This window comes from Schistocerca cancellata, chromosome 1, assembly GCF_023864275.1.
Source record: "Schistocerca cancellata isolate TAMUIC-IGC-003103 chromosome 1, iqSchCanc2.1, whole genome shotgun sequence".
In the NCBI taxonomy this organism is placed as follows: Eukaryota; Metazoa; Arthropoda; class Insecta; order Orthoptera; family Acrididae; genus Schistocerca; species Schistocerca cancellata.
Genome location: NC_064626.1, coordinates 519,944,645 through 519,959,034, shown reverse-complemented (window position 1 = coordinate 519,959,034; position 14,390 = coordinate 519,944,645). Strand labels below are relative to the sequence as shown.

General features: G+C 39.7%; 1 protein-coding gene across 1 annotated transcript in view; it reads right to left on the bottom strand.

The window, feature by feature from the left end:
- Window positions 1–2,019: 2,019 nt before the first annotated feature.
- The window catches only part of LOC126178859 (protein BANP-like), a 201,628-nt gene continuing 189,257 nt past the window's right edge, over window positions 2,020–14,390 (bottom strand). The window contains exon 8 of the mRNA XM_049924564.1: window positions 2,020–2,957. Within this exon, the coding sequence (XP_049780521.1) occupies window positions 2,700–2,957 (258 nt within the window). The 3' untranslated portion in view covers window positions 2,020–2,699. The remainder of the gene's footprint in view (window positions 2,958–14,390) is intronic.

Genomic DNA, 14,390 nt, shown 5'->3' with positions numbered 1-14,390 from the left:
TTTGTTTTAGACATTAATTTGTGTAAATTATTTATTAAATTAATTAAAGATTTATTCTACAGGTTAACAAAAGTGTAAATGTCTTTTCGTAGGTTGTCTATGATTTTTCTTGATAACCTATTGTCTATGTCTCGATTGTTTTATGTGGTTTTGTGCGAGTGCATATTCAGTATTACTATTAATAAAAATGCCGCGTCCTAGAGGATCTAATCTTTCCCAGCGGAGCCATAATGCAATTAGGCAACGGAATATCGCGAGTCAATTATCTGACGAAGAACGAGAAATTGCCCGAGAAGAGCGCCGCGTTAGGATGGAGCAAAGAAGGGTCTTAATTCGTGCTTCTCAAACACAAGAGCAAAGAGAGGCAGCCCGTGAAACGGCTAGATTAGAAACGAGAAATCGTCGAGCTTATCGTGCAGATGAACACAGGAATAATCTCCGAAGTGCAAGAAGAAATGGTTCAAGTATTGATTTGAATCGAGCAGCGTTTCGATATGATAGTTGCATTGTTGAACGATCTATCTGCTGATGATTTCTCGAAGCAATTGCTGACTATCGGTAATGGCCGTGTTCCTGTTGACGAATCGAACGGTTTGATTTTATTTCCTCCAAATTTTTGCAATTTCGTCTCATCAAAAGACGAGCTAATCAACAAAGTATTTCCGGATATCATTGCTAACCACAAAAATACCAAATGGTTAAGTGAGCGAGCAATTTTGGCGGCTAAAAATAAAGATGTAGATGACCTCAATTTTATAATTCAAAATCAAATCGTAGGTACTCTGTATTCATTCAAATCTATCGACTGTGTAACAAACGAAGAAGAAGCCACTAATTATCCAACTGAATTTTTGAACTCCTTGGATGTGCCTGGTTTACCACCGCACAATTTACAACTGAAGGTTGGCTCGGTAGTCATCATGCTTAGAAATTTAAACCAACCAAAACTGTGCAATGGAACGCGTTTGGTGATAAGAAAACTGATGAGCAATGTGATTCACGCGGCGATACTTAAAGGAAAATTTAAAGATGAGGAAGTTCTTATTCCAAGGATTCCGATGATCCCAACAGATATGCCCTTTGAGTATAAACGAATTCAATTCCCGATTCGTCTTGCCTTCGCCATGACGATCAACAAATCACAGGGCCAATCCTCGACTATTTGTGGCCTTAATCTAGAAAATGCGTGTTTTTCTCATGGTCAATTGTACGTGGCATGCTCACGTGTCGGCAAACCATCCGCATTATTTGTTCTTGCGCCTGACCAAAAAACAAAGAATGTCGTTTACCACAAGGTGCGTGAATGAAAATCCGATTAATGAATTAATCAGAGTGTATCCCAACCTGCACAACATAGTTTTCAATGATTTTTTTCTGACCTGTGTTTGAAATACTTAATAATTATTATTTTTTAATTTTTATTCTCATTCTGTATGTATTCATCATCATTCATCAAAATAAAATACTTTTATATTTCTATCTATATTAATATTATTTTGTATCATTGTATTACGTTCATCAAAGCCTAAATTAGTTCAGCTAAAAGGTAACACGACATTCATTGACTGTTAGGCGGTACGAAGTTCGCCGGGTCAGCTAGTTACCTAGATAAATGAAGCCTGTACGTTGCTTTCTGTGTCACGTTGGTAAAAGAGCAAGCTCTTGTGCTACGAATGTGAATTATTTATCTGCAGATTAGCACCTTGCTGAACAACTGACATCATTAATAAAATTATTAAAAAAAATCAACATTTTCGTCTGCAGGAAAACAATGAATCAACAAAACTCATATTAAAATAAACACAAAGTTTTCTTGAGTGCGGAAAGTAACTTAATGAACATTGTGATGTGAAAGCTGGAAATAAAATTAATATTGTATATTATGTGTACTATAATAGATCAGTAGAATAAATTCTATACATGCACACAAAATCAAATCAGGAACAAAGAAACAATTTAAAAAATTGAAGCCTAAATGGCCTGTAGCACCAAAGCCTCTTTGTCAATATCAAATACACATTGAAACTAAAGGCAGAAATGAAGTTTATTTCCAAGGATGTGAATATCACTAACAATCTTTTCTTTTCGATGGCATAAATATTGTTGAATTTTAGCTTCACTGAGACAGCAAATAGAACATCCACAAAAATTTCGAAGTGCAAGTAAATCACTACAATTACACATATTTATTCAATCAATTTATAAAAACTGTCAAAGCAACAAATAACCAATTCCCTAACGTAACAACAGGTGTGGGTCATAAAGAGAATGAAACATTGCAAACATTTATTATAAATCAAAGTGTAAACATGGAATACCTACATATAATCCAAATGTACATTATAAAAATACAGTTTCACACTTGAGAGGTTTGATGAACTAGTACACGTTTTCTCCCTTTTGTGTTAATTTAATTATTGTAAATAATACTCCACACTGATGGTTGCCACGTATTTTTTACTTAAATATAGTTTTTGCACTGAACAGATCAATGTTTGTTAAACAGTGTGTCAAAGGCTGTTAAGAAAAATGTAGTATCTGTCAGTCATAATTAGGAATTAAAAACTGAAAAAAACAGCTGTTTTCTTTGCCTGCAATGAATGAAACAACAGAAACTCTTCCCATTAGATACACTGAATGTTTAAGGAGACTTCTCCTCTATTTTCATTTAATGTCCACAGGTGATGTTCCTTTCTGCTCTACTCAGGGACTATATAACACGAACCACTCTTTTTCATTATGTTTTCGGAGTTTTCTTCTTCACTTTCAGCTTGCAATAATTGTGCTGCTCCCATTGATATATCTTGTGCTTCAAGAAAATTTGGGTTATTTCTTGCAATTTCTGCAACATCAAGAGTGACGTTACCACTAGATGTTACTATAGTCAATGGTGGACTATCATCAGTGGGTACATCTGATTCTTCAGTTTCAAGAATATGAGAACTTTCATGAAGAACCTGGAAGGGAAAAGAGGCATCACAACAGAAAAACATTTGATGAATTACAAGAGACATTGTTGTTTCATTGAATTCTACACTCACATACATATTTTTAGAATAGTTGACAGTGCAATGAAAATGGTGGTTTGTGGACAAAGAGCCCACGAAATAAATTACTTGTATTTCTAGTATCATGTGTTGGTAACATCTCACGATGTCACTGCAAAATGTGGAGTTTTATGCTTGCAGTGCCCAAAATATTTGGTAATGCTACATGTGGCCCCTGGGTCATTCCAAATATCAAACATTGATTTGTAACCATTCTTCCTCATACGATTACAATGAATATGATAATTCCTACAATAGAAATTGTAGATTCAATTCTTGATACTACATTTTGTGATGTGTATGCGTCTGGGTAGTCTGGGCAGTCTTGGCTGGATATGGGTTTGGAACACCTTGTGTTCCTGAGATTAGGCAGGTCAAGGCTGCCAAGCTTCGCATACTTTCATTTTCTGTGGGAACCAATTCATCCTGAATGATACATAGAAACTAAATAATTCATGAATATAACAAAATATTTGTCTATTGGTGGTCAGTCCGTCGCTAGTCAGTCTATAGGTCCCCACTACTAGCTCCACACACTGCCTCTGAAACTATTGCGGAAAAAAGCCTCACTGAAGAGGACTTAACCTCAAAAGAGGAACACGACAGCAATTGTAAAACTGTACACCAGTGCCCACACAGAACTACGTGCAGGCAGTGTAGCAAAAGTATCCAGAAGGTGAGTGTGGAATGCCACAAAGTTAATGGGCCAACACTTCAAACCACTCTTCTTCTTCTTTTTCCTGGCCTTATCACGTGTCTTCACAGGGACAAGCATTTTAATCTGAGCTTAGCAATGTTACTCATAGAGAGAGGCAGGATGCCCTTACTGTTGCAATCTTCCACCACCACCCTTCCTCCCGGACGGAATTTGCGTATCCCATGTATCTGTCTCTAGTGTTATTCCATTTGAAAGTGTGAGAATGTGTTCACAGCATTTGCAAATCAAGTAATTGAAGTGGGAAATGGGAAATATTCCAATATTTACCTAGCTGGATGTGAAAAACCACACTCAGACTGGCCAGCACACCAGCCTTCATCATTAAACCACCAGGCGGATTTGATCTGGGACCGGCATACCTCCCCAAATCCTTGAAGCACTATGCTAACACGAGAGTTGACATTTCAATCAACCACCCCAGGATTTTGCTAATATTCTATACAGTAAACTCTGGGCATACTTTGGCAAGTACAAGTTGGCATGAAGATGAAACACTGTGTGTCATGGAAAGCAGGTATCTAAGTTTCACGGAGATTCTGATGATGGTACAAATCTCTTATGCTGATGGGGTGTATTGCTGTTAAGGTAAACCTATCTCACACACTGTGTTATATTTGCCTCAGATATGTTACTTGTGGTACTGAGATGAATTCTTCAAATTCTTGTCCAACCAATTCTTTGAAGGAAGGCTGTACCATTAATAGCTATCAACATCCTACTATCCTACTGATGAGTGCTCTGTAAGGTAGCCCTTAATAATGTAGCAGAAAGAAATCTGAAAGCAACTTTTACACAATGGGAACAGCTGGTTCAGACATGCTTCAGTTTGTGAAAAGGCAACATATAATTTAATAAATAAAACTGTACTCATAGAAACGTTCACCTGCCAACAACACACCAGACTCCAAACAGCAAAATTGTTTGGGGAATGTGTCAGGTCCACTAAAACACAAGAGGACATGATAAGAGATAAATGATATAAAAAATAATGAAATTGATATACTGGATGTTACAAAAAGGTACGGCCAAACTTTCAGGAAACATTCCTCACACACAAATAAAGAAAAGATGTTATGTGGACATGTGTTCAGAAACGCTTAATTTCCATGTTACAGCTCATTTTAGTTTCGTCACTATGTTCTTCCACCAACGCTTCTCCTGACCTCAACCCTCTTGACTTTCATTTATGGGGCATTTGAAAGCTCTTGTCTACGCAACCCCGGTACCAAATGTACAGACTCTTCGTGCTCGTATTGTGGATGGCTGTGATACAATACGCCATTCTCCAGGGATGCATCAGCGCATCAGTGATTCCATGCGACGGAGGGTGGATGCATGTAGCCTCGCTAAAGGAGAACATTTTGAACATTTCCTGTAACAAAGTGAAGTCACGCTGGTACGTTCTGTTGCTGTGTGTTTCCATTCCATGATTAATGTGATTTGAAGAGAAGTAATAAAATGAGCTCTAACATGGAAAGTAAGCATTTCCGGACATATGTCCACATAACATATTTTCTTTCTTTGTGTGTGAGGAATGTTTCCTGAAAGTTTGGCCGTACCTTTTTGTAACACCCTGTATAAGGAACTGATCTGGTTACCACACCAAATGGACTTAAAAACAAAGTTCCTTAAGGCATAACACATCTAAAAATATCATAGCCTCAGATTTGATGAGCAGATAGTATGCGTGTACTCAAGTTATACAAGGCTTTTGGGTGGTCAGGGTTGGAGCATGGGTGCACAGTATATAGATCTGCAAGCCTTACTTGCCTGAAAATTAATAGCACTTCCCACCATAAAGAGATTAGTGTACCTGTGGGATCTGTCACATACCCAACCTCTACTAAGAGGTGAGGGGGCTGCCTTGGTGACAACTCCACTTGGAGCTTCGAGTGTATCTATTATTGACTGATCCACAATCACTAGTATTTAGTACGGTTGAGTGCCAACTGATGGAAATGGCATTCACAAAATGCTCAAATACGACAAAGCCACTTGGGAACAACAATACCTAGTGGCATATGGAATGGATCATCAAGTCAACACCATTCTGCATGCTGAAGATGCTCAGAATGATTTTAAAACTAGTAAATTACAAAAGGTAAAGTACCCCCCCCCCCCATCACCACCACCAAAAAAAATATGTTTTCACAATATTATTCTACACCATCTGAAAGCAGAGCAATATATGCCTTTTTTTAACTAAAGGATCTAAATATGCAGACAACATTCACAGTTCTGTAGTTTTTCTGAATGTAATTTCAGTACCTGATTGCCAAACGAATTCACTCCCTATGACACTCTGTGATGCCTGATCTTGAGGACAACGGATCAAACGAAAAAACTTCTCCCTTTCCTGACTCCCAAAGTGTACTTTAAGCTACCTGATAAGGGGAGGCCAGGACAGTGGGATCATGGATTTACCTCAGACTTTGTACACCTACAGCGCACAATTAAAGCAACGTAATGTGCAAGCAATAAAAGGTGCACTACTCTGGGAATTCCGAGAAAATTGCAAGTTTTACGAATCTATTATGTAACTTATGTACCCGTGTATGGATGTGGGATGTTAGAGTTGATGGTGGTCTAGCAGTTAGCACTTGAGCTTCATAAAAAGAACATGTATGAGGCAATGGTTCGACTCTCGCTTAAACCATAATTTTTGTAGTACAAGAGTAAATTCTGTGATATTCAAAAACTTCGCACCTATACTATTTGTTCTTGTTACGTTAGAAATATCTCACCGCTACACAGTTAACTGCCAAATGGGACTGCCCTCTCTGTCTGCAGCTCGAAGTGTCGATATGCAAAGTAGTTGGTTGGTAGGTTGGTTTGTGAGGGTTGAAGCGGCAAGACTTCAAAGGCCATTGGTCCCTGTAAAGTAGTTCTCGGGACCTTACCAGATTGCATTTGTATAAAGGAATATTACCCATCATGACAGGCATACATTTTCAAGAAAACTCTGTATGTTTCTACATTTACTTGTCGATAATTATAATATATTTATTCTAATAATTACATCTAATTAAAATAGCTGTTGTTGCTGTGGTCTTCAGTTCAAAGACTGGTTTGATGTAACTCTCCAAGTCAGTCTGCCCTGTACAACAAGCCTCTTCATCTCCAAGTAACTACTATGACCTTCATCCCTCTGCTCTGAATGTACTTACTAAATTCATCTCTTGGTCTCCCTCTATCATTTTTACCCCCCCCCCCCCCCCCCCGTTTCCCTCCAGTATTAAATTGGTGACTCCTTGATGCCTCAGAATGTGTCCTACCAACTGATCCCTTCCTTTAGTCAGGTTGTACCACAAATTTCTCTTATCCTCAATTCTATTCAGTACCACCTCATTAGTTACGTGATCTACCCATTTAATCTTCAGCATTCTTCTTTAGCACCACATTTTAGAAGCTTCTATTCTCTTCTTGTCTAAACTGTTTATCATCCATGTTTCACTTCCATACATGGCTACACTCCATACAAATACTTCCAGAAAGGACTTCCTGACACTTAAATCTATACTCGACGTTAACAGATTTCTCTTATTCAGAAATGCTTTTCTTGCCATTGACAGTCTACATTTTATAACCTCCCTATTTCAACCATCATAAGTAATTTTGCTACCCAAATAGCAAAACTCCTTTACTACTTTAAGTGTCTCATTTCCTAATCAATTCCCTCAGCATTTGACTATATTCCATTATCCTTCTTTTACTTTTGTTGATTTTAATCTTATATTTTCCTTTCAAGATACTGTCCATTCCGTTCAACTGCTCTTCCAAGTCCATTGCTGTCTGTGACAGAATTACAATGCCATCAGCAAACCTGAAAGTTTTTATTTCTTCTCCCTGGATTTTAATTCCTACTCCAAATTTTCGTTTTGTTTCCTTTACTGCTTGCTCAATATACAGATTGTATAACATTGGGGATAGGCTACAACCCTGTCTCAGTCTCTTCTCAACCACTGCTTCCCTTTCGCTCCCCTCAACTCATATAACTGCCATCTGGTTCCTGCACAAATAGCCTTTCACTCCCTGAATTTTACCCGTCACCTTTGGAATTTGAAAGAGAATATTCCAGTCAACATTGTCAAAAGCTTTCTCCAAGTCTACAAATACAATAAATGGAGGTTTGCCTTTCCTTAACTTATATTATATGAGAAGTTGTAGGGGCAGTATTGCCTTGGGTGCGCCTATATTTCTCCAGAATCCAAAATGATCTTCCCTGAGGTCAGCTTCTACCAGTTTTTCCATTCGTCTGTAAAGGATTTGTGTTAGTATTTTGCAGCCGTGACTTATTAAACTGATAGTTCGCTAATTTTCACACCTTTCAGCATCTACTTTCTTCAGAATTAGATTTCTTATATTCTTCTTGAAGTCTGAGGGTATTTCGCCTGCCTGTCTCATACATCTTGCTCACCATGTGGAAGAGTTTTGTCATGGCTGGCTCTCCCAAGGGTATCAGTAGACCAGTAGTTCTAATGGAATGTTGTCTACTCCTGGGGCCTTGCTTCGATTTAAGTCTTTCAGTGCTTTATCAAAATATTTGCACAGTATCATATCTCCCTTCTCGTCTTTCTCTACATCCCCATCCATTTCCATAATATTGCCCTCAAGTATTTCTCCCTTATAGACACCCCCTATATATTCCTTCCACCTTTTTCCCTTCCTTGCTTAGGACTGGTTTTCCATCTGAGCTCTTGATATTCATACAGGTGGTTTTCTTTTCCTGGAGGCAGTATTTATCTTACCCCTAGTGATATATGCTTTACATCCCTACATTTGTCCTCTGGCCATTCATGCTTAGCCATTTTGCTCTTCCTGTCGATCTCATTTTTGAGACGTTTGCATTCCCCCTCGTCTGTTTCATTTGTTGCATTTTTATATTTTCTCCTCTCATCAATTAAATTCGACATCTCTTTGTGTTATCCAAGGATTTCTACTGGCCCTCATCTTTTACATACTTGATCCTCTGCTGCCTTCACTATTTCATCTCTCAGAGCTATCCATTCTTCTTCTACTGTATTCCTTTCCCCCATTCTTGTCAATTGTTTCCTAACGCTCCCTCTGAAACTCTCTACAACCTCTGGTTCTTTCAGTTTATCCAGGTCCCATCTCCTCAAATTCCTACCTTTTTGCACTTTCTTCAGGTTTAGTCTGCAGTTCATAACCAATAAATTGTGGTCAGAGTCAACATCTTCCCCTGGAAATGTCTTACAACTTAAAATCTGGTTCCTAAATCTCTGTTTAACCATTATATAACTAATATGAAACCTTCTGGTGTCTCTAGTTCTCTTCCACATATACAAACTTATACTTAATAATAGTAAATAGTCACATAACATGAAATTCACTAAAACTTTATGCAACTACACATGGTTTTTTTTTTAATTATGTTACCTCCCAAATATCATGTAAATTAAATAATACAAGTGATGAAAAAAATGTAGGTTAAAAATTAAATCTGAGTGGGAATCAAACCATAGTCTCATACATGTCAACTTTACGAAGCCTGAACCCTAACCACTTGACCATCATGAATTCTAATATCCAGCACCTGCGTGCATATAGATCTGTTACATAACAAATGAGTAAAACTTCAGGGGGAAGAAAGAGGGATGAAGGAAAAGGATTGGACAGTCTAGGAAAAGGGGTACAGTTGGGGAAAGTTACCTGGATGGTATGAGAACGAAAGACTGATTGTTGGGTACTACATCAGACAAGATTTGTAAACCTGAGATCTGAAAGGTGGATGACAGGGTAACTGCAAGACAGAGATTACTGCTGAAACACTGTGCACCAGTTGATAACGTGAAACGCCTAAGCGCATTGTATGTAACAGAGGTGGGAGGGGGGACAGTGAAAAATAGACAGGTCATAAAATGAAAAATGTAGAAAACTAAAATGGAGTGAAGAAAGGAGTAGTTACTGTGAAACAATGCTGAGATGGAAGGAATTAACATAAATTAAGGCCAGGTTTGTGGTGAGAACCAAGGACACGTTGTAGCTCTAATTCCCACCTGTGGAGTTCTGAGAAACTGGTGTCAGGGGGAAGAATCCAGATGGCGCATATGGTGAAACAGGCCCTGAGGTCATGACTGTCATGTTGTAGAGTATGCTCTGCTACAGGATATTGTGTGTTGCCAGTATACACCATCTCCCTATGCCCATTCATCATAACTGATAACTGGGTGGTAGTCATGCTGACGTAAAATGCCTAACAGTGTTTATGAGGGGGGGCTGAATAGTCTCCACCCCGAGATAGTTACCATAATGTCTCACATAAACACCACCATCTACTTTTATGGTGACCCTATGTGGTAACGCAAGTCAAATTTTGTGGTTCCAGTTTTGTTAGTTTTGCCACTAGGATGCGTTATATACCTCAGTATAAGCAAAATGGCAAATATCGAGAGAATCAAGAAAAGTGCTGTGATTGAATATCTTCATTTGAAGCGAATGACACCCAACGAAATTGCAGAGGACATGCAGAATGCAGTGCTCTGTCTTATGCAACAGTGAAAAACTGGCTGTCCGACTACAAATGTGGAAGAATAAGTATGGAAGATGCGCCAACGAATGGAATGCGTGTCACCATTGCCCCTGAACAGAAAGTAACTGCAATTCATGACACGATTTTGCAGGATTGTCGAACAACATTGCAGTACATTGAAACCACATTTGGAATCTCCCATGGACGTGCTCATGATATTCTTGTAGACATTTTGGAAATGCAGAAAGTTTCATCTCAGTGGATCCTGAAAGACTTGAATGCAGATCAGAGACGGGAGCATGTGCAGTGTTGTGAAGAATCATCCGCCAATTTGAAGTGGATTAAGATGACTTTCCTGCAAGGTATGTGATAATGGACGAAACATGGATTCACCACTTTGATCCTGAGACAAAATGACGGTCACAACAATGAAAACATCCTTCATCCCCTACCCAAAAAAAATTCTGGGTGCAAAAATCAGCCGGAAAGGTGATGGCATCGGTCTTCTGGGATGCAGAAGGGGTAATTATGGTGGATTACTTGCAAATGTACCATACTATTACACCCTCCCGCACTGTTTGCGAGAAGAGAGAAAGAAAATAAGACACAGAAAATTGGTGCACGGAGTTCTTTTGCATCAGGACAATGCACCGGCACACACAGCCTTCACAACACTTGAAACTCTGCGTGACTTCAGGTTCAAACTGTTAAGTCATCTGCCATAATCTGTGGATTTGGCAACATCAGACTTTCTTCTTTTCCCAAACCTTAAAAAAGATCACAGAGGATGATGATTTGCAGTGACTGGTGCTGTGAACACTTGGTTGCACTCAAAATCAAAGACCTTTTATTTGAAAGGTTTGCAGAAGTTATCTGAGTGTGCCCACAAGTGTATTAGTGTACACAGGTGTCATATTGAAAAATAAATTGGTATTATGAAATTTCTATCATTCTTTAGGCTAGACTTTTACGATCCCTCCCTCATACAAAGAGCTGGTTTACAACATGTTTCATTTCACAGGTGACTCTTCCTTTGATAGTATATGTTTTGCCAGTTACAGGGCTGATATAGTTGGTGGTAGGAGGGTGCTTAGGGTAAGTCTTGCAGCAGAGGTGGTCACAGGGGTACGAGCAGTAGGGTATGGAGATGGATGGAGAAGGAGCATAGTGTCTGACAAGGATATCACGGAGATTCGGATGGTACAGAAAGCTATTTTAGATGTGGTGGGCAAATCATCAGACAGAATGGATCTCATTTCAAGGCATCATTTCAGGAAGTCATGGCCTTGTCGAAGTACCTGATTAATACATTCAAGACCAGGATAATACTGAGTGGCAAGTGGTGTCCTCTGAAGTTGTTATTTGGAGGGATCACAGTACCAGGATTGGATGTGATGACCCAGGAAATCTGTTTTTGAACTAGGTTGGTGGGGTAATTGCGACCAGTGATGGCTGAGGTGAGAATGTTGGTGTATTGCTGTAAAGATTCTTCACCTGAACAAACATGTTTGCCTCAAATTCCAAGGCTGCATGGGAAGGAACATTTGACATGGAAAGGATGGCAACTGTCAAAATGTAAGTACTGTGTTTTGTTAGCAGGTTTAATGTGGACAGAAGTGAGGATGAGATCAACATCAAGGAAAGTGGCATGGGATTCAGAAGAGGACCATGTGACATTTAATTGGGAGAAGGTATTCAGAGATTCTAGAAATCTGAACAGGCCAGCCTAGCCATAAGTCCATATGGCAAAGATCTCGTCATTGTATCTAAATCAAAACAGGGGCTGAAGGGTTATGGATCCCAGGAAAGCTGCTACAAACAACCCACGAAAATGTTGGCGTAGGAAGGAGCCAACCTGGTTCCCAGGGCCGTACCCTTGATCTCTTTGTATGTCTGCCCCTCAAAGGCGAAGTAACTGTTGGTAAGTATAAAGTTTATTATGGTGAGCAGTAAGGATGTCATAGGTTTGGAATCAGGGAGGGTCTGACTGATGAAACGTTCAGCAGCAGACAGACAATGTACATGCGGGATGTTGGTGTAGAGGGAGGTGGCATCAGCGGTGACAAGCAATGTGTGTGGTGGGAGTGGGACGGGCACGTAGTTCAGATGACCTAGGAAATGTTTGGTATATTTAATATAGGAGGGAAGTCTTTGCACTATGGATTGCAGGAGAGTACTTTGAAGCCAGCAACTGTAGGATGGCCAGGATTATTGGGCTTGTGGATCTTCACTAACATACTCCTGTTGAGCAAGTACCTACTCCTGTTAATCAAATACCACACTGATAGATCCTTTTCCCACTGGGAGGATCATGATGGAATCATCAGTTTGTAGGGATCTGAGGAAGGGTAGTGAAGCAATACTGGCTGTGAGGAATTCTTGCAGGGCTTGTAAGGGATGATTTTGAGGTAGTGGCTGTGGATCAAGTTGGGATCGTGGTCAGAACTGTTCAAGGTAGGGTTCAATGTCAGGTTTGCTGTTGGAATGGTTTTAAGATTGGGTAGCAAAGTGATATTACCAGTTGACATTATGTGTATAGTAAAGTAGGTCCTTCATCAAAGCAGCATGATGTTTTACCTTATTCCTAAGAGCCACAATCATCCTGGCCGTCCTCTAATTGCTCGCTTCAAAGCACTCACCAAATGTATATCTGCCTTAGGTGATCAATGCACAATGCCTGCAACCAATTATACAAACACTCTTCTCTTGTATTAAAGATACCAACCATTTCCTTGATCATTTGAAATCCGTGCCCATCCCACTCCCACCATATACCTTGCTTGTCACCACTGATGCCATCTCCCTCTATATCAACATCCCACACATACATGGTCTGTCTGCTGCTGAACATTTCCTCAGTCAGCAACCACCTGATTAAACCTATGACATCCTTCTTGCTCACCTTAATCAACTTTATACTTACTAACAATAACTTTGAGGGGTAGACACACAAACAGGTCAGGGGTACGGCCATGGGAACTAGGATGCTGACCTTTTCAGGGGTTGCTTGTAGGGGCTTTCCTGGGACCCATAAGCCTTCATACCCTGGTTTGGTTGAGATAAATTGATGACATCTTTGCCATATGGATTAATGGTGAGGCTGACCTGTTAAAATTTCTGGAATCTCTTAATACCTTCTCCCAATTAAATTTCACATGGTCCTGTTCTGAATCCCATGCCACTTTCTTTGATATTGATCTCATCCTGACTGAAGATCAGCTACACACTTTTGACCACATTAAACCTAATAACAAACACCAGTACTTACGTTTTAACAGTTGCCATCCTTTCCGTGTCACTGGTTGTAATTACCCAACCTGCCTAGTTCAGAAGTAGATTTCCCAAGCCATCACATCCAATACTGTTACTGCTGATTCCTCTAAAAAAGAATCTTGGAGCACACCACTTGCCACTCAATATTATCCTGGTCTGGAATGTAATTTTGGAGCACACCACTTGCCACTCAATATTATCCTGGTCTGGAAAGTATTCATCAGCTACTATGACAAGGCCACAACTTCCTAAATTCATGCCTTGAAATGAAATCCATTCTGTCTTAGATTTTGCCCACCATATCTAGAACAGATTTTTGTTTCACTCCCAAACTCTGTAGTATCCTTGTCAGACCCTATGCTCTTTCCGCACCCATCTCCTGACCCTAGTGCTTTTGACCCTGTGAATGTCCCCACTGCAAGACTTGCCCTATACACCCTCCTACCACCACCTATACCAGTCCTGTGACTGGCAAAACATATATGTATACACCATTCAGCCTTTTACATTGGCATGACTATCACCCAGTTATCAGTCAGGATGAATGGGTGTATGCAGAGGTGTAGACAGACAACACACAATATCCTGTTGCGAAGCATGCTGTACAATATGACAGGCATGACCTCAATGCCTGTTTTACCACACACACCATCTGGATTCTTCCCTCAGATGCCAGTTTCAAAGAACTCTGCGGGTGGGAACTAGTGCTACAACATGTCATTGGTTCTCGCCACCCACCCTGCCTTAATTTACATTAATTCCTTCTGTCTCAGCATTGTTTTACAGTAATTGCTCCTTACTTAATTCCATTTTAGTTTTCAACATCTTTAATTTTCTGACCTGTTTATTTCTGCCGTCCCCC